This window comes from Colossoma macropomum, unplaced genomic scaffold, assembly GCF_904425465.1.
Source record: "Colossoma macropomum unplaced genomic scaffold, Colossoma_macropomum, whole genome shotgun sequence".
Classification (NCBI taxonomy): Eukaryota; Metazoa; Chordata; class Actinopteri; order Characiformes; family Serrasalmidae; genus Colossoma; species Colossoma macropomum.
In genome coordinates, this window is record NW_023494808.1 from 6,319,394 (window position 1) to 6,336,436 (window position 17,043).

At 39.0% G+C, this 17,043-nt stretch overlaps 3 protein-coding genes across 3 annotated transcripts; 1 reads left to right on the forward strand and 2 right to left on the reverse strand.

The window, feature by feature from the left end:
• Positions 1 to 810: 810 nt before the first annotated feature.
• LOC118798301 (nuclear factor 7, brain-like) lies at positions 811 to 8,036 on the reverse strand. The gene is made up of 6 exons (XM_036557722.1): positions 7,431 to 8,036; positions 6,788 to 6,883; positions 6,461 to 6,682; positions 2,967 to 2,989; positions 2,748 to 2,866; positions 811 to 1,702 (listed from the first exon to the last, which is right to left on the reverse strand). The coding sequence occupies exons 1-6, from the start codon at positions 7,812 to 7,814 to the stop codon at positions 1,032 to 1,034; spliced, it is 1,515 nt and encodes a 504-aa protein (XP_036413615.1). The 5' UTR covers positions 7,815 to 8,036; the 3' UTR covers positions 811 to 1,031.
• Positions 8,037 to 9,794: 1,758 nt separating this feature from the next.
• LOC118798302 (nuclear factor 7, brain-like) lies at positions 9,795 to 16,725 on the reverse strand. Its single transcript, XM_036557723.1, has 6 exons — positions 16,212 to 16,725; positions 15,054 to 15,149; positions 11,963 to 12,184; positions 11,086 to 11,108; positions 10,858 to 10,976; positions 9,795 to 10,768 (listed from the first exon to the last, which is right to left on the reverse strand). Exons 1-6 carry the CDS (start codon positions 16,593 to 16,595, stop codon positions 10,101 to 10,103), a joined length of 1,512 nt encoding a protein of 503 aa, XP_036413616.1. The 5' UTR covers positions 16,596 to 16,725; the 3' UTR covers positions 9,795 to 10,100.
• Positions 13,308 to 15,185, forward strand: LOC118798303. Its single transcript, XM_036557724.1, has 2 exons — positions 13,308 to 14,358; positions 14,440 to 15,185. The coding sequence occupies exons 1-2, from the start codon at positions 14,068 to 14,070 to the stop codon at positions 15,025 to 15,027; spliced, it is 879 nt and encodes a 292-aa protein (XP_036413617.1). The 5' UTR covers positions 13,308 to 14,067; the 3' UTR covers positions 15,028 to 15,185.
• Positions 16,726 to 17,043: the final 318 nt, after the last annotated feature.

The window sequence follows — 17,043 nt, forward strand, 5'->3', positions numbered from 1 at the left end:
TTAGGAGAACACATATCAATCAAACCAGACACAATATGGCCCCTTAAACTCAATGGTTGTTATTACAGTTATTAATCTTATCTCTTGAATGTTGTACTGTGAAAGTAATAAGTTATGTATTTGATAGTGTAACTTAGATAAGAATAATACATACTTTAATTTAACTTTGAATTTAAACAAGAACAAATTCTTATTTACAGTGGCAGCCTTGCAGGCACCAGAAAACTGGAATAATAATAATAATTATTATGATAAAAATAACAACAATAAAACAGAGTTTCTAATAATGACAATGAAGATATAACAACAAAAGATAAAAATGAACGACATAAGAAAATATGGTTGAACAATGGCATCAGAACAGTACACATCTATATAGGGCAAGTTGGCTATCTTGGTCCAGGAAAAGAGCTTTTAGAGAGATTCTCAGTTGAGTCCTGATCAACCCCAAAGGTCCCTGAGTACTGGATTGAAGAAAGCTGAGGTCAAATCAAGCTCCATTTTAGAAGGTAGCCTCATCTTCAGAAGAAAAAGGGAAAAATGGAGGTGCCATTTTTCTATTACCTGTTATTGTTATTATATTACTGTGATGTCAATTTGAGCAGAAGTGCTATTACTGAGAGAGTTCAGGTTCAAGTTATAGAAGGTAGTTTACTCTGATTTTTTTTTACTTAGCAGACTTACAAAAACAACAGACATATTCATAGCAGATTCGTCCTGGAAGATATGGATCTCGTGGATAATCATGAGTCTTTAAAGGAAAATTTAAAAAGATATGAACAAATTGAGAAAATGCCCTCAGACCCCAGAGGGTTAGATTGATCAACTATATGTGTTTCCATGCTTGCAATTTCAAGAAAGAACTTTTCCAAGCCAGTAATAATAGATAAATCCATGTGAGATGCTACACAAAGATGTTTTTCACACATTCCTTCACTCCACCTTTTGAATATATTAATAATTTTGGTTGTTAAAACATGCTTCAAAACAGCTAAATCACAGTTTCTGAAATGAGTCTTTTTTTCTCCTTTTCACTCATTTCTCATCAACATACCAAGTATGAAACTAACTATGACCAAAACTATTGCATAAACAGTGTATTTTGTTTTATTTTCTTCAAAAGGTAATATCTGCTCCACAGTCAGTGGTATGTCAACAGGAGCAATATGCAAAGGAGCAAAGCGCTCCTCTGGGATCAGAAATGGAAACAGCGCCACCCCAGGGGGCACTCCGGTGAAAGCAATCATGGATCCATCATCAGCATCTAGAAAGCCTAATGTCCTCCTCCGACTACAAATATTCTTGCTCAAACAATCCAGACAGTACTGCCATGCCAGCTGTACCCGCACCATTCTGAGCTTCTTTTTTAGCCGAAAACAACCTGACTTTGAGGCAAGGAACTTGTAGGAATTCCCATTACGGCACATTAGAGCCCAAAAACCATTCTCAGGGCTCAATGGTTGTACCGAATGGTACATCTGTGCTGAGCGTTGACACACCCCAATGGTCCAGTGCTTGCTGCCTCCCACCTCGATGTCCCAGCAGTGGATGCCATCTGTGTACCCTTCAGATCCCAGCACTATGCGGTTCCCTTGATGGGGTACAGGGATGGGGCGGTCACGGCTTGACTTTCCAACACAAACCAGGTCATTTGAAATGGAGAAGTCTGCAGGAGCAGTGTTTGGGTCCAGCACCACAGGATCTGAATAAAGAAATAGAGTGGGCAGATTTGGAAGTTATAAGCAAAGTCCTGAACCAATAGTCTGAATCATTAATCATCAGAACATTTAGAATGCGCCTTGTCTGGTTTATAACCTCCTGACGTTCACACATACACCTCATGTGCTAAGAACATATGTATGGCTTCCTGTGGAATAATAAGATAATCAGAAATGCTGGTTCTCACATTCCAGACTTTTCTTGTTCCTTGTTTCGCTCTCTAGCCCTTTTGGCTTTGTAAGCTTTTGTGATATTCCTGTTGTCTTTTGTTACCATTGTTTCCTTGTGTTACATGTACATTGACTTCATGTCTTTCACTGTGAGTTTGTTTGGGATTTTTTGTCTGGCTAGCTCTTCTCCACTGTGTGGTAGATGATCAAGCTAGAATTTGTGCACTGTTATGTTGGCATCTCTTGGTATTTAATTGTGTTAATACGCAAGATTAGAGGCACCACCTCCACCACCTAGTATAGGGAATAACAAGCTGCACTCAATTAAATTTATGCATAAATAAGAATCTTTCTTATTAATCTCTTTGATGTACCATACACAATATTGCACATTCAATCCAGATTGTGTAAAGGACATATTACACAGCCCAGACTATGTAAATGCAGTATTGCAATGTGTGTCAATTCTGCATTAGTCACATGCTGCAATAGTTCAGAGTTAATGGGAACTAGAGTGTGGGAACTGTCAGTTTGAGAGCTTGGGGGTAAAAATTTTAAAAATTAATTTAATTAAATTATCAATGACCTCAGTTGTTGTAAGTAGGAGTAAAACACATGCATGCACAGTTGATTTTGCATAAAGTGTGATGTCTTTAAAAGTGTCATTGATGTGAAGCACCAAGACCTATTTTAGTGCTCAGGGTGCCCTCTTGTGGAAAATCTTTAGCCTGCCAAACATGAGTGAGTGAGTGATTTACACGTCAGGTCCATGAGGTGCTTTGCATCTAAAAACAGTCTTGGATTTGCTGTAGTGTTTTCATCACTGTGTCTATTACACTTAAACACACTCTTACTCACAATAACGAAAGATGTCCTTCATCTTCTTCCACACTCTGTAGCCAAGATTCCCCACGTGTTCAGGCATGTCGATGAGACTTTCTGAACCAAACGTTGAATCCGGCTCGGTGTATTCAGCTCTGAAACATCCACATATACATGCAGGTAAACTCAGCAAAACATGTGCACTCATTCAGTGTATGTTTGTAAATGTAAAAAAGCTGTAGATAAAAAAAATACCTCTGCAACACGGAGTCAAAATTCTGAAAGACATGGAAAGCAATTATTATTAAATTATTTATTTTCATTAAATTATTAGAAAAACTGCATTTAATCTACACAAAAGCAAACTTTTTACTGTATTGCAAAACTAGCTGTGTGTAGGTCAGGGCTTCAGATTAGGAATGGGAGTGTGTTATAATTCATCATTCATTATTAACAGTCTGCATTGTAGTATTTATAACTAAATGAGCAATAGCATGCTCTGAGTGTCCACAAGTCTGTAGACAGCCCTTCTAAAGAGTGAATTTGGTTAGTTTAAGGTGCATTCATTGTATGAAGTCAATAGACAGGGTTAAGGGGATCACTTTAAAAGTTTATTTCAGCAGATTAATGACTATCTGTTTAAAAATGTAATATGTAACCTAATCCAAATGATAACTATATTGAAGTTACTTTTAGATTATTTTTCTTTTTAAAGTCATACATTAAAAAATGACAAGAGTAAAGCAATTTCCCAAAGATGACTTTAATTTAACCTAAGGCAAACAGAAATCACAAAAGCAATATGTAACATATAATTGTCTGTATTCCATGTAAAATATCATGATGTAATGACTCTGACTCTGTAAAATGCCCCAAAAACCAGCAGATAGTGAAGACAGGCTGCAGTATAGGCCTGGCAGAACATCACCAGAAAAGAAACCCAGCATCTGGTGATGTCTGTGAGTTTCAGAATTCAGACAGTGATGGAGTGCAAAGAATTTTAAACCAAGAACTAAAACTGACAATTTAATTCATGGTTATATTAGTGTGTCTTAATATTTTAGTGCGTCTTTTTGATACTTTTGGGGGCGCCAAGTATGAAAATGGTTGTAATTCCTACACTGTTCACTAAACCTTAAATACTCTCAGAATAATGCTGATAACCATTTAGACAATGAGCCATTTAGACATTTCAATCAACATCGCTAGTAAATGCATATCATATACAGCTGCTACTACTTTATTTATAGAGTGGTCTTAGTGTAGTCCTTTATTTATATAATGTACCTGTAATCTGATAACTCTCTTTTTCCAGTAACAGAAGACTCCTTTTTTGTTTCCTGATTAGGCAACACCATTGCATGTGTTCCTTTTCTACCCAGCTCTGCCTAGAAAAGCACTGCTAATAGAGAGAGACACTCTGTTGCAGCCAAACATTAGCCTTCACCATGTCACCATGTCACTATGCCCAAAGCCATGCATGACCAAGAGGGCATAAAGACCTCTAGCATTGGGCTGTGGAGCAGTAGAACTGCATTCTCTAGAGTGATGGAGCTCCATCCAATACCTTTAGGATGAATTGGAGTGAGCAACTAATCATGATCAATACAAACTCCCTATTAATACCCTTTATTTAAAAAAAAAACACTAGAGGAGTGGGTGTCTACAAACTTTTGGACATCTAGTGTATGTATCCCAATACAGGCCTGAAGATAAACAATATATACAATAAAGTGCATTCAACAGAGACTGTAACTGGGTCAAAACACCTAAAATGCCATAAAAAGTACTGCTTCCTGACTTTTTTTACTCTTGCATATTTGTAACTTTTGTAATATGTGTTAATGGTTGCAGATTCTCATAGAAAATGTCAAAAAAGACAAACCTGTATTTCCATACTTGAAAAAATGTACTTGCCCGTCAAAACTTAATAACTGGTTGTGCCAGCAACAACTTTAAACAAACACTTCCTGTTACTGGATATCAATCTTTCACATCACTGTGGAGGAATTTTGGTCCAGTCTTCTTTGCACAGTTGCTTTGACTGAGCCACATTGGATGGCTTTTTAGTATGAACTGCCTGTTTAAAGTCCTTCCGTAGCATCTCAAGGGCATTCAAGTCAGGACTTTGATGAGGCCATTACAAAACCTGATTTTGTTTCTTTTGAGACATCTAGAGTTAGATTTGCTCTTGTGCTTTGGATTGTTGTCTTGCCGTGTAATCCAATTCTGCTTGAGCTTCAGATCATGGACTGATGACCAAACATTCTCCAGACATTCAAAGCATCCCAACACCATTGTACTACCACCACCACGTTTAACTCTTGGTATGATGTCTGTAAAGAAGTTGCACTTCTGACTCAGGACTTTATTCCAACAGGCTTGGTGGTCATTAACATGTTTTTGGCAAATGTGAGATGACCCTTTCTTCTTCTTAGCAGTGGTTTTTGAAATTTAACTCTCTTATGGATGCCATTTTTGCCCAGTCTCTTTCTAATGGTGGAATCACGAACACTGAGGGAGGCCTGCAGTTCCTTAGGTGTTCATCTGGGTTCTTTTGTAACTCGCTGGATGGTTCATTACTGTGCTCCTTGTGAAATTTTGTTAGGCCGACCACTTCTGGGAAGATTCATCACTCTTCCAAGTTTTCTCCGTTTGGAGATAATGGCTTTAGCTGTGGTTTGCTGGAGCTCCAAAGCCTTAAGAATGGCTCTGTAAACTTTTTCGGTCGCACTTTATATTGTGTCTCTAATAACTGTGTAGTTACACATCAATAACATATGTAACAACACTGTAACTAATGATGATTTAATCAATGTTACAGATGGATTGCAGCAGTACAGCCTGTGTAATTACACATGTGTATTAACTTCAGTTTTGCCTCTTGTAATTACACAAGTGTATCTTTTTGATATACTACGGATCAGAAGTATTTTTTTACATATTACATTTGTTTTACATAATTACTGTGGAATAACTGTGTAGTAACAAGGTAATCTAATCACATTACATTAATTGCCATTCTAAAATTATCACTCTGTAATTGCACTGTACCTATATTACAACTGAAGTTGATACACATGTGTAATTACATAAGGTGTACTTCTGTAATCCATCTGTAACACTGACTAAATCATTAATAGTTACATTGTTGTGGCATATGTTGTTCACATTTAACTATACAGTTATTAGAGACACTTAATATAAAGTGGGACCACTTTTTCAGATTGATATGTTTCAATATCTTTCTTTCCACTTCTCTTCCAGAATGTCTTTTTATCGAGACCTTTTAGCCTACTTTACATTCTATTTAAACGATGTTTATATTCAGCCATTCAGGGCTGGCAGTAGTTATGCCTGAGTTCATTTGATCCCAATTATCAATTAAAATTAGTTGATTGGCTGATGTAACTAAGGGGGCAATTACTTTTTCACACAGGGCCAGCTGGTGTTAAATAACTTTTTTCTGTCAATAAATTATCTTTCAAAAAAAAAAACTTTGTGTTTACTCAGGTTGTCGATGACTTACATTAAATTTAGTATAAAGACCAAACGGCAAATATGACAAATATGCAGTTCAATATGCAAACTATGTTTTCATTACACTCTACAGTTTATAAGCTTTAAATGCATTTAAGCATCTATATTGTAATGTAAATATACTGTAGTTGAAACTGCCTGATCTGTGCAAATATGACCTTTTGACATAAGGCTCTATTGTCCACCCTTAGCAGCATTATGGCTGTTACCTGCAGGAAAGTGGCTCCATCATCCTCCATCTCTTCTTCCACTTCTTTCACTCTCTCGGAGAGAGACAGTATCTCTCGGTCTATCCTTTCCTGCACTCTGTCTCTCTTCCTTTTCGCTTCTTTCTTCAGCGAAGTGACCCTGGCTTCCTCTTCTTCATGGAGGAACTGGTGAAATCTCTCAAACTCTTTCTTAATCAGCCTCTCTGCCTGCTGGACCTGAGACTGGAACAGGAGAAAATGATGGAGGGAGGGGCAAAAAAGAAATTAAAACTTTCATAAAACCTTCTCAGGCTTTGGTCATGTAAAAATAAAAGTAGTTAGAGTTACTTCGATGTATTTGGTGATCTGGCTGTTCTGAGTGGTGCCGTTCCTCAGAGCCTCCAGAGCTTTCTCAGCTGGACGGAGCGCCACTTTCACTCGGCTCTGGAGAGAGATGATGACCAAGAGGTGCATTAAGATATGAGTCAAATGACACTTCTGTAGTTAGTTAGTTTGGTAGTTAGGTTGTTATTTGGTTGGTTAGTTAGTTAGTTGTTGTTAGTTGTTTAGTGAGTGAGGTGAGTGAGTGAGTGAGTGAGTGAGTGAGTTAGTTAGTTAGTTAGTTAGTTAGTTAGTCAGTTGTTTCTGGACAACCTTTTGGTCTAAAATAAACTGATAAACCTTAAAAGTCAGGGACCAATCACAAAGCAGTACAGTCACTGTGACCTACATGATGAAATGAAATTTCACTCATAAAAGGAATTATAAATTTTACTAACAAAAACAGAAGAAAAAAGTAGATTTCTAATGCTAATATGCTAGAGTACTTAACTCTCTCTCTCTGTCTCTCTGTCTCCCTCTCTCTGTCTCTCTCTGTCTCCCTCTCTCTGTCTCTCTGTCTCTCTATCTCTATCTCTCTCTCTCTATCTCTCTCTCTCTCTGTCTCTCTCTCTCTCTCTCTCTCTTCTCTCTCTCTCTCTCTCTCACCCACCTTCCGTTGCCGTACGGCGTGTGCCAGAGGCTGCACTCTGTGAGAGCTGTGCTTCTGTTTCCTACACTCCAGACATATGGCCTGTTCGTCCGTCTTACAGAACAGCTGGAGTTTCTCTCCGTGTTGAGAACATTTTACTTCTCCATCGTTCTTCTTCTCCTTCTCCTTCAGGTACGACTCACAGGCGTTCCTCAGAACCAGATTGGCCACCAGTTTCTGCGGAGATGTCCGGCGACACACAGGACAGGTTCGGGCAGAGTTGACCGCAAAGTGTTTTTCCAGACAACGGCAGCAGAAACTGTGACCACAGGGAAGCAGCTGAGGATCCTGATAAACTTCACAACACACCGAACAGGAGAGATCATCCTCTAGAGAGGAAGCCATGGAGAGGGCGACAGATTAGGACAGACAGACGGGAAAGCCAGCAAACAGAAGTGACAGAAAGAGTTTAGACAGTTTCGCCGCTGCAGAAGCAAATCTGAAGAAAAGAAAGTGAAAACAGTGCAGACTTCCTCGCACAGTGAAGCTCCTCCCTCTCAGGAGGAGGTGCATGTGATTGGTGTAGAGATCGGAGAGATGGACAGGATTAGTCCTGCTGCTGTGTAAACAGCTGTAATACCATTTCACCACCCCGTGGGCTTTGAGTAACCACTCAGATCTTTCTTTTCTTTCTTATTCTTTGTTATTCTTTCTTTCTTTTCTGTTCTAACAACTTTTGTTACTCCTGAATGTGGTACTCTGCTGAAAAAAAAAATTGGCATTCAGACCTTAGAAACCTTAGAAAGACCTTAGAAATTTACAATCATTATGTTCTTATGATATATTTAAACACAAGGCATTTATAGCAATAGTAAGCTAAATATATAAAAATCATCATTTATAGGGTACTTTCTATTGGGAGGTGTCTGTCACAAATGATTGTTTTCATGCATTATTTTACATTCCTATGCAAAAACATTAATGGTCTTAAAAACAAATCAATATATATGTATATATATATATAAATAATAAATAAGATAGATAAAGTAACTTAATACGGAAGAGCTTTTCCCTTTGATTTTTTATTGTTCAAGTTGAAAGAAGAGGCAGCTTCAAACAGCTAAAAAACGTTTTTGTGTTCTGCTCAAAATAAGCTAAAATTGTCACTACTGAAAATGAGCATGGTAACATTAGTCAAGCTGGAGGTGGACTGTGGAAAAATACCATGAGTCAGAGACAACTGACAACAGACAGCTAATATAACCTATATCTCTGAACTTTGATCAGGTGAATGCAGATATGGGTTCTTCATGGTGACACTCTTGTCAGGTGCAGTGTCAGGTTGATGAGTTCTGAGCCATCAGTGTTCATTTAAGTGTCTTCAGTTCTTTGTCATTTAACATGAGAGCTATTATTAGTGAAAGATATTAGCGCAGCCAACTGTAATTTCTGTCAAAGTCAACGTACAGGAGCGATTGAAGCTCTCCTGCCTCTCCTCTCACTGTTCTCTGTCCTGCCACGCCTCAGGGTGGACATGTCCTCCTTTCCTACTCAACTTAGTCAACTTAGGAGTTTTAGATGTGACTGAAGATATTCATGAATGTGTATTATTTTCAGTTCTCAACATTTTAATGCAGAATATCTAGTCTAGTGTAGACAGAAGTTCAAAAACTGACAAAAAACAAGCATGAGAGGCTCCAAAAATGAGTTTTGTCAAATGTAATCCAGAATTCAGTTTCAAATTTTCTGATTAATCACCGTTAATTAAATATTGAATTGCATATTAAAATTAAATGCAAAAGATGACAACATTAAAGTAATTAAGAAAACACTGTTACCATTTTTCAATTCTGCGGTTTATTTAAAGTTATAACAGATTAGAGCTGTTGTCAGAAGAAAACCTCCAGATCTCCAAAATGACAACTTAACAGGAGAAGGAAAAAACCTATTTTACTTTTAATGTAAGTCAATGGAACCAGACATCCCCCCTCCAAAGTAATTTTGGGCCATTTCTTTTGGTCCATTCTTCATGAAATTTACACACAATTTATAGGGCAGCAGGGATTTTCAAATTATGTCAAAAACTGAAAAATGACAACAAAAATGGAGATGAGGTTTTCTTCTGACAGCAACGATACACATATATGAATGAATGTGTGTGTTTTTGTGTGTAAATTTAATAAAAATCAGTCAAGGATTTAATTAAATAAAAAATGAAAACATTTATCCATCTAGACAGAAACTTCTTCAATGGTCTATCGCCATGTAGCATTTTTGTTAAACTTGTATAAAATAAAAATTGAGCCTTAACTTTTGCACAGGCATTCGACACATCCTCTACATTCTGTAAAGGATGTGTTAAATTATTTACACTTAGAAAATCAACAAAATGGAATTTGACTAGGGGTGCCCAAACTTTTGCATACAACTGTACATGATGGTTAACATACTAACATCTATTAGTGTTTAACATCAACAAAATTAGCTCCCAACCACCTACCAAAGGATTATTCTACATACCTGATGCAAAGTCAGAGTTCAAAACACCTTTTGAGCTATTAACTCACTCAATTAATGTTTTGGGTTTAAATATATCGTAACAATTATGAATATTTAGGGTCCGATTTTTTTCTTTTTATGTTTTTACTGTAGAATGGCAGTTTGAACTAATTTGGTAGAGTGGTCCTAGAATCAATATTTGTAGCTATTTGTAATACTATTAAAAAACAACAATATTATGAAAAATGCCACAGTTACGAATACATATATATATAAAGGCATCGTTCTCACATCCGCATCTATGGACCTCCCTAAGAAGCTGAATTTCTCCTGCACAGTAACAGTAACATGATCTTGCTGAATGCGCAGAACTGAGGGATGATCCCCTGGGATGAGGAAAGGAAACAGCTTCACAGAGGGCACCTTAATAGAACCTGCAATCATCGATCCATCACTGGCATCGAAGAAGCTCACTGTCCTCCATATGAGATGGTGTCCCAGCTTAACCCGTACCGTTCTGGGTATCTTATTCCACCAGTGCCAGGTGTTTGTGGTGCCCAGGACCTTGCAGGTATAACCGTCACAGCTGAGGCCCCAAAACCCATTTCTGGGTGTCAAAGATTCCACAGGCCTTCTTGCAGCTGTGTCTTCACAGACTCCGATGGTCCAGTGCTTGCTGTCTCCAACCTCAACGTCCCAGCAGTGGAAGCCACCATTATAGCCTTCAGATCCCAGCACTATTCGGTTTCTGTGATGAGGAATGGGGCTCGGGCGGTTGCTTATAGACTTTCCTACACATCTGAGGTCATCTGAAATGGATAAGTCTGCAGGAGCAGTGTTTGGGTCCAGCACCACAGGATCTGGAGAAAAGAGGAGGGGCAAAGGAAGGACACATTGGGAAATATTTATAGATTTTTAAGTCTACAAGAAATAGACAACTGCCACTCACAGTGAGAACAGACATCCTTCATCTTCTCCCACACTCTGTATTTCAGGTTCCCCAGGTGTTTGGCTACATCAATCAGTGTTCCTGAATCCAGCTCTGGATCTGGAACTGTGCACTGAGCTCTAAATACACACACACACACAAGCTCTAAAGAAGCATATCCAGGCACCCGCAGTAGTGTATGTGCATGAAAATGAGTGTGACAGGAATATAGTGTAGATAAAAATGTACCTCTGTAGGATGGGATTAAAGTTCTGAAAAATGACAAGCAAGAGTTGTATGTGTTAGCAGATGTAAAGTGGTACCATGATTTTCTCTAAACATTACTCAGCGAATAATAATAATAATAATAATAATAATAATTCACACAATAAAGATTCAATGCAGATTCAATTCAACTTGGCACAACATGCTCAGTGTTTTTTAGTGGATTCCATGTTGAACAGGCTATTAGAAAAATGCACATTTCCAATTCATTCTGCAGTACCTCTCTTTTCCACTAGTTGTCAGTAATTCCCATTCTTCCCCAAAAATATGCATACCCCCTCTCAGGAATTTGCTGACTACTTCTCACGTTTCACTCTTCTAAATGTTGATCAGCATCAGGATTATTTCAAACACTATTTCAAACATTAGGATTACTTCAAACATCTGGTCCTGGCGTTCTCCTGTACTGCATATTTTTAGCTTGATTCGTTCTGTAACACACATTTGTCCTGGTATTCTTCTGCACTGAATATTTTTAGCTTGACTCACTCAGTAACAACTAAGCCATTTATATTTATTAGATGAGTCAGGTGTGTCATAGCTGGGAAATTGAGCAATTGCAGGTGAACTACAGCATAAGGCTTGGCTTTAGACTTTAGACCATGATGATAGTTGTATCGCAACATAATCTTAATGTCAAATACAAGAATTCATAATTCTTTTTGCAAATATGGTCATTTTATTGCAGAACAACAAATTGTATAACAGTACGTTAAGCTGAACACCAGCACTTGAACTCAAAACTAATCAAATCGTCAAATTTGTCATTACTTGTATTCCATGGAAGTCTATTATTCTCTGTACAGACAGCAACACTACATGAATGTAAAGCTATTGTTACCTGCAAGAACGTCACATCATCGTCCTCCAGCTTGTCCTCCACATATCTCACTCTGTCCGAGAGAGACAGTATCTGTTGTTCTACCCTCACTTCCATGTTTTCTGTTTTTCTCTCCTCTTCCTCCCTTAGTGCTGCAATCCTGTATTCCTCTTCCTCTCTGAGGAACTGATAAAGTTTCTCAAAATCTTTCCTGATCATCCTCTCTGTCTGCTTGGCCTGATACTGGGGAAGAAAATGTATGAGAAACAGAAAGAAATATTTGATTTTTTTTTTTTTACACAGTAAAGTAACTATAGTGCTTGAGAGCATGTAAGCTTTTCAACAAACTATATGTGCAATGCAGTGACTAATGGCGGCTACCAGTGCCTGCACAAAGATGAACAGTTTTGTTTTAAAAAAGGAAGAAAAAGAATCTCTTTGTTGATGTCGATTTAAAAATCGCAACAAATATGAGGGCCAGAGAAAAAAAAATGTAATTTTATTTTTAACTAATGTTGGGCTATAACCTGAACTGAGCATTGTTTATTCAAAATACGCAAAAACTTCAGCAGTAAAATACAGACACTTGTAGTAGATCTTGAAATATTACATGGATAATTAAAAAATATATATAAAAGTTTAAATGTCCCCAGGGGCTCAGTCTTTTAAAACTATCTGTTTGCTTGAACTGGACACCTGGCATCTTTTCTTTGCTGCAAGTTCATTAAGACTATTAAGAGCTCAATTTCTAAGCTAGCATTAGGCATTTATGTTGGTTGAACTGCAGCTGAAATGCAGTTATTGTGTTTTGTGATATGACTGGTGTAGAATTGTGTAGAATTGAGGTGTAGCCGCTGTACCATAAATTGTTGTTGGGGTAAGAGAGTCGGAGCACATAACGTTGTAGTGCATGTTGGAGACTGTAGTCCAAATACTTTTGCGGGCCGGATAGGATTGTGTTGCAGGCCTGATGTTTGACACATGGGCTATAGATAATACTCAAGTACAGTACAAATATTCCAAAATGACATTTTAATATAGTAACAAAGAACAAAGTTTTCCGCTCTGAACATTTTTAACATTTGGACAACTCCTTCAATCTATAGGTGTACTCTAAAGACTGGCTTTAAGTCTGTACAAGTAGTACTACTCAAATGTTTCTAATACAGCTGGTTATTCATCACGATGTGGAATCATTTAACCATACTATACATATACACATATATACACACATATATACACACACATATATATATGTATAGTATAATATATATAATATATATATTATATATATATATATATAGATGGAGCCCACCATGGCAGACGTCTTTGTGTATTCCTCCTGCAACCAATGCTATTTATTATTTATTTTAACTTCAGTATTTATTTTAAATGTACAATATACCTACGGAACATTTAGTTACAGTAGAGAGGCACTCCTGGAGATCGGTAAAGTTCACCATGAACTTACCTTTAACTTTCTTTCATGCTCGTACTCCACCAGCACCAGCCGGGTGAGCGGCGCAGCCAACGAACAGAGCGGCCAAAGCGGAAGCAGGGCAAGAGAGGTACATGTTAGGCTAAAGGCTAGGGCTATGCGGCCACTTCAACCTAGCCTGTTGCTAGCTAATGTTTGCTCCCTCAAAAACAAGCTGGATAAGCTGAGAACCAGAATAACAACTCAGCGTGAGATCAGAGAGTGCTGTGCTCTTATTCTCACAGAAACGTGGCTCTCGGACAGCACGCCAGAATCAGCGATCCAGTTAGAAACTCAGTCCACCGCGGGGACTGCACGGCAGTGTCGGGGAAGAACAAAGGCGGCGGTGTCTGCATCTATGTGAACAACAGGTGGTGTTCAGACGTAAAGACTGTTGAAAAACACTGTTCAGCTGACTTAGAACTGCTGATGATGTGAAGTGCAGACCCCTCTATCAGCCGAGAGAGTTCAGCGCTGTGTTTATTCTGGCTGTTTACATCCCACCACGGCGCTAGGGCTGCTGCATGGCGCCATTAGTAAACAAGAGGCCGCGCACCTGGACGCCGTGTTCATTGTTGCTGGCGACTTCAACCACTGCAACCTGAGGACTGTCCTACCCAAGTATCATCAGCACGTGAGCTTTCCGACGATGGAGAGCAACATACTCGACCAAGTCTACAGCAATGTGAGGGGGGCTTACAAAGCTGTGCCATGGCCACACTTCGGACTGTCTGACTACATCTCCGTGTTCCTCTACCCAGCATACAGACAACTCCTCAAGCAAGCACTTCCAGTGAGCAAAACTATCAAAGTGTGGAATGAAGAAACTGATCTAGTGCTTCAGGACTGCTTTGACAGTACAAACTGGGATGTGTTCAGAGCTGCTGCTGTGAGAGAGGACGGTACTATTGATCTAGAGGACTATGCTTCTGGGGTAACGGGCTACATCAGCAGCTGCATTGACACCATTGTTCCTACAAAGCGCTGCAGAAAATACCCCAACCAGAAACCCTGGATAAACGGTGAAGTTCGGTCCATGCTACATGCTTGTCATGCCGCATTTCTCTCAGGCAACACTGGAGACTACAAAAGGTCCAGATACGACCTGCGTAGATCTATCAGAGAGGCAAAGAGACAGTACAGGCTAAAGCTGGTGGGCTACTACACCACCACGGACTCCCGGTGCATGTGGCAAGGACTGCAGCACATCACCAACTACCAACAGACCAGCAGGGTGGTCACAACCAGCCACACTACACTACCTGATGAGCTGAATGAGTTCTATGCTCGCTTCGAGACCCTCAACCCTGGCCGACTGAGAGACATTATGACCAAGGAGAGCACACAGAACACATCGCTCACTGTGACATCAGTGGATGTGCGCAGGACCTTGCAGAGAATAAACCCACGGAGAGCAGCCGGCCCAGACAACATCCCCGGGTGTGCACTCAGGGTTTGCTCATCAGAACTGGCTGGCATGTTTGTGGACATATTCAATATGTCCCTCGCGCAAGCTGTTGTGCCATCCTGCTATTTCATAAATACATATAAGCACAAGTTCAGGTTTCAGGCCATGAATGAAACTGAAGAAAATTATAAACAAATATAGGCCTGCACAAGGTCATAAAGTGTCACCTGAATAAATCTGTTGATTTTGGCGTGCCCAGTAGTGCCGTGGCATAGACACTCCAAAGCCTTCTCAGCAGGACGGAGGGCAGCCTTGACTTGTCTCTGTGGAGAGATGACTCACTATGAGGTTGTGTCTAGGTAAACATATACCCTCTCAAACACACACATACACGTTGTATGTACACACTAAATTGTACTAGACACCATACATTTATACCTTTTGTAGTACGGGCAGAGTGATATATGGGCTGATAATATCGGCTGATATGAGTGACCCGCAATATTACTGGTATCGGCAAAAAAAAAATAATAATAATCTAAGAACTCGCTGAAATGCATTGCATTGCACCTTTGCTATGTTTAATTCTGTATTTTTCTTTCTAGGTTTCATCACTGGCTTTTGTGTCTGGCAGTATCTGAGCTGAAGGGTAGTTTAGACTTGCTAAATACCATAAATGTTAATGTCATGTAAAGATAGTAGGTTACCAGACATCCCACAAAACACCATCAAGGTCAAAATAACAAGAATCTCACCTTTAGCATGACATAAACACACACAAAAAAAGCTTTCACTAAAACTAAAACTGCTTATAAAAGATACACTCTTAAAAAAGATGGTTCTTCAAGAGTTCTTTAGTAAAGAAAATGGTCCTATATAGAACCATGAACACTCAAAGAACTCCGTATAAGTAAAGGGTTCTTTGCATCATGAAAGGGTTCTTCTGATTGATGGAGGTTGTTCTATATAGAACTTTTTCATAGAACCATTTTCAAAAAGGATCTATATAGAACCCTACACAACATATCCTCCATCAGTTTGAAGAGCATCACATGCAAAGTGTTCTTTGCTTGTTCATGATTCCATATATAACCATTTTCTTTACTAAAGAACCCTGAAAGAACCATCTTTTTTAGGAGTGTAGTGTACAATTAAATCCTAAAACATAAGTATAAAATTATATCAGTCGATATTGTCAGTTATCAGAACTTTTAACCCCTCTTAAATTGGTATCAACCACAAGGTCATTCAGAGCCTCAGATTCTTTCATGATTCTTCTTGTCTTGCTTTTTCAGGCTTGTCTTGCTTTTTCAGTTTTTTTCTTTCTCTCTGCCATTATTTCTCGTTTCTTTATTTTGTTTTTGCTCTCTCTCTCTCTTACTCACCTTGTGTTGCTGTACGGCTTGTGCCAGAGGCTGCACTCTGTGAGAGCTGTGGCTGTAAGTTTTGCACTCTGTACAAATGACTTTTTCATCCGTCTTGCAGAAGAAGTTCATTTTCTCTCCGTGTTGAGAACATCTGACTTCTTCGTTGTTCTCCTTCTCTTTCTCCCTCAGGTACGACTCACAGGCGTTCCTCAGAACCAGATTGGCCACGGGTTTCTGTCTTGTTGACCAGTGACAAACAGAGCAGACGTAAGTGGAGTTGGCGGTACAGAGATTGTCCAGACAGCAGCGGCAGAAACTGTGTCCACAGGGAAGCAGCTGAGGATTCCTATAAAGTTTGCTGCACACCATACAGGAGAGATCATTTTTCAGACAGGAAGCCATGGAGACGCCAACAAGGAGTAAGGTGAGGATTAATGGGAAGGAGAAGCAGCAAAAGAGAGATCTGAACTGGTGAAAGTGAAAGAGCGAGTTTCAGGAAGCTTCTCAGGTTTACTTGAACACAGAGAAAGTGGAAACTTTAGGACAGTGTAGCTCCTCCTTCTCAGGAGGAAGTGAAGGTAATTGGTGTAGAAAGAGGGATGGACAGGATCCTGTCTAGGATTACGAGGCAGGGCCTAAACCAGAGTCCTGCTGGGAAAACATAGGACATGTTTGATTTTTTGTTTTAGTGACCACAATGAAAATAAGCCTCTGGGTTTTTTGTGTTATCCCTGATACTTTGTATGTTTTTATGTTATGACATGACTCCATTTTAATGTGTGAAAAATGCTATTTGTTTTAAAAGCATGAAATGGTTAAATGTGTCAATGTCCATTTTTTTCATTGAAAC

Excerpts from the sequence above, each read along its gene's own strand:
- LOC118798301 (XM_036557722.1), bottom strand. The coding sequence starts at position 7,814 with ATGGCTTCCTCTCTAGAGGATGATCTCTCCTGTTCGGTGTGTTGTGAA. Across the intron at positions 2,867-2,966 it reads TTTGACTCCGTGTTGCAGAG|AGCTGAATACACCGAGCCGG; the intron begins GTATTTTTTTTA and ends TGGATGTTTCAG. Across the intron at positions 1,703-2,747 it reads GAAGGACATCTTTCGTTATT|ATCCTGTGGTGCTGGACCCA; the intron begins GTGAGTAAGAGT and ends TTCTTTATTCAG.
- LOC118798303 (XM_036557724.1), top strand. The coding sequence starts at position 14,068 with ATGGAGAGCAACATACTCGACCAAGTCTACAGCAATGTGAGGGGGGCT. Across the intron at positions 14,359-14,439 it reads ACTATGCTTCTGGGGTAACG|GGTGAAGTTCGGTCCATGCT; the intron begins GGCTACATCAGC and ends CCCTGGATAAAC.
- LOC118798302 (XM_036557723.1), bottom strand. The coding sequence starts at position 16,595 with ATGGCTTCCTGTCTGAAAAATGATCTCTCCTGTATGGTGTGCAGCAAA. Across the intron at positions 15,150-16,211 it reads AAGCCGTACAGCAACACAAG|AGACAAGTCAAGGCTGCCCT; the intron begins GTGAGTAAGAGA and ends ATCTCTCCACAG. Across the intron at positions 10,977-11,085 it reads TTTAATCCCATCCTACAGAG|AGCTCAGTGCACAGTTCCAG; the intron begins GTACATTTTTAT and ends GTGTGTATTTAG.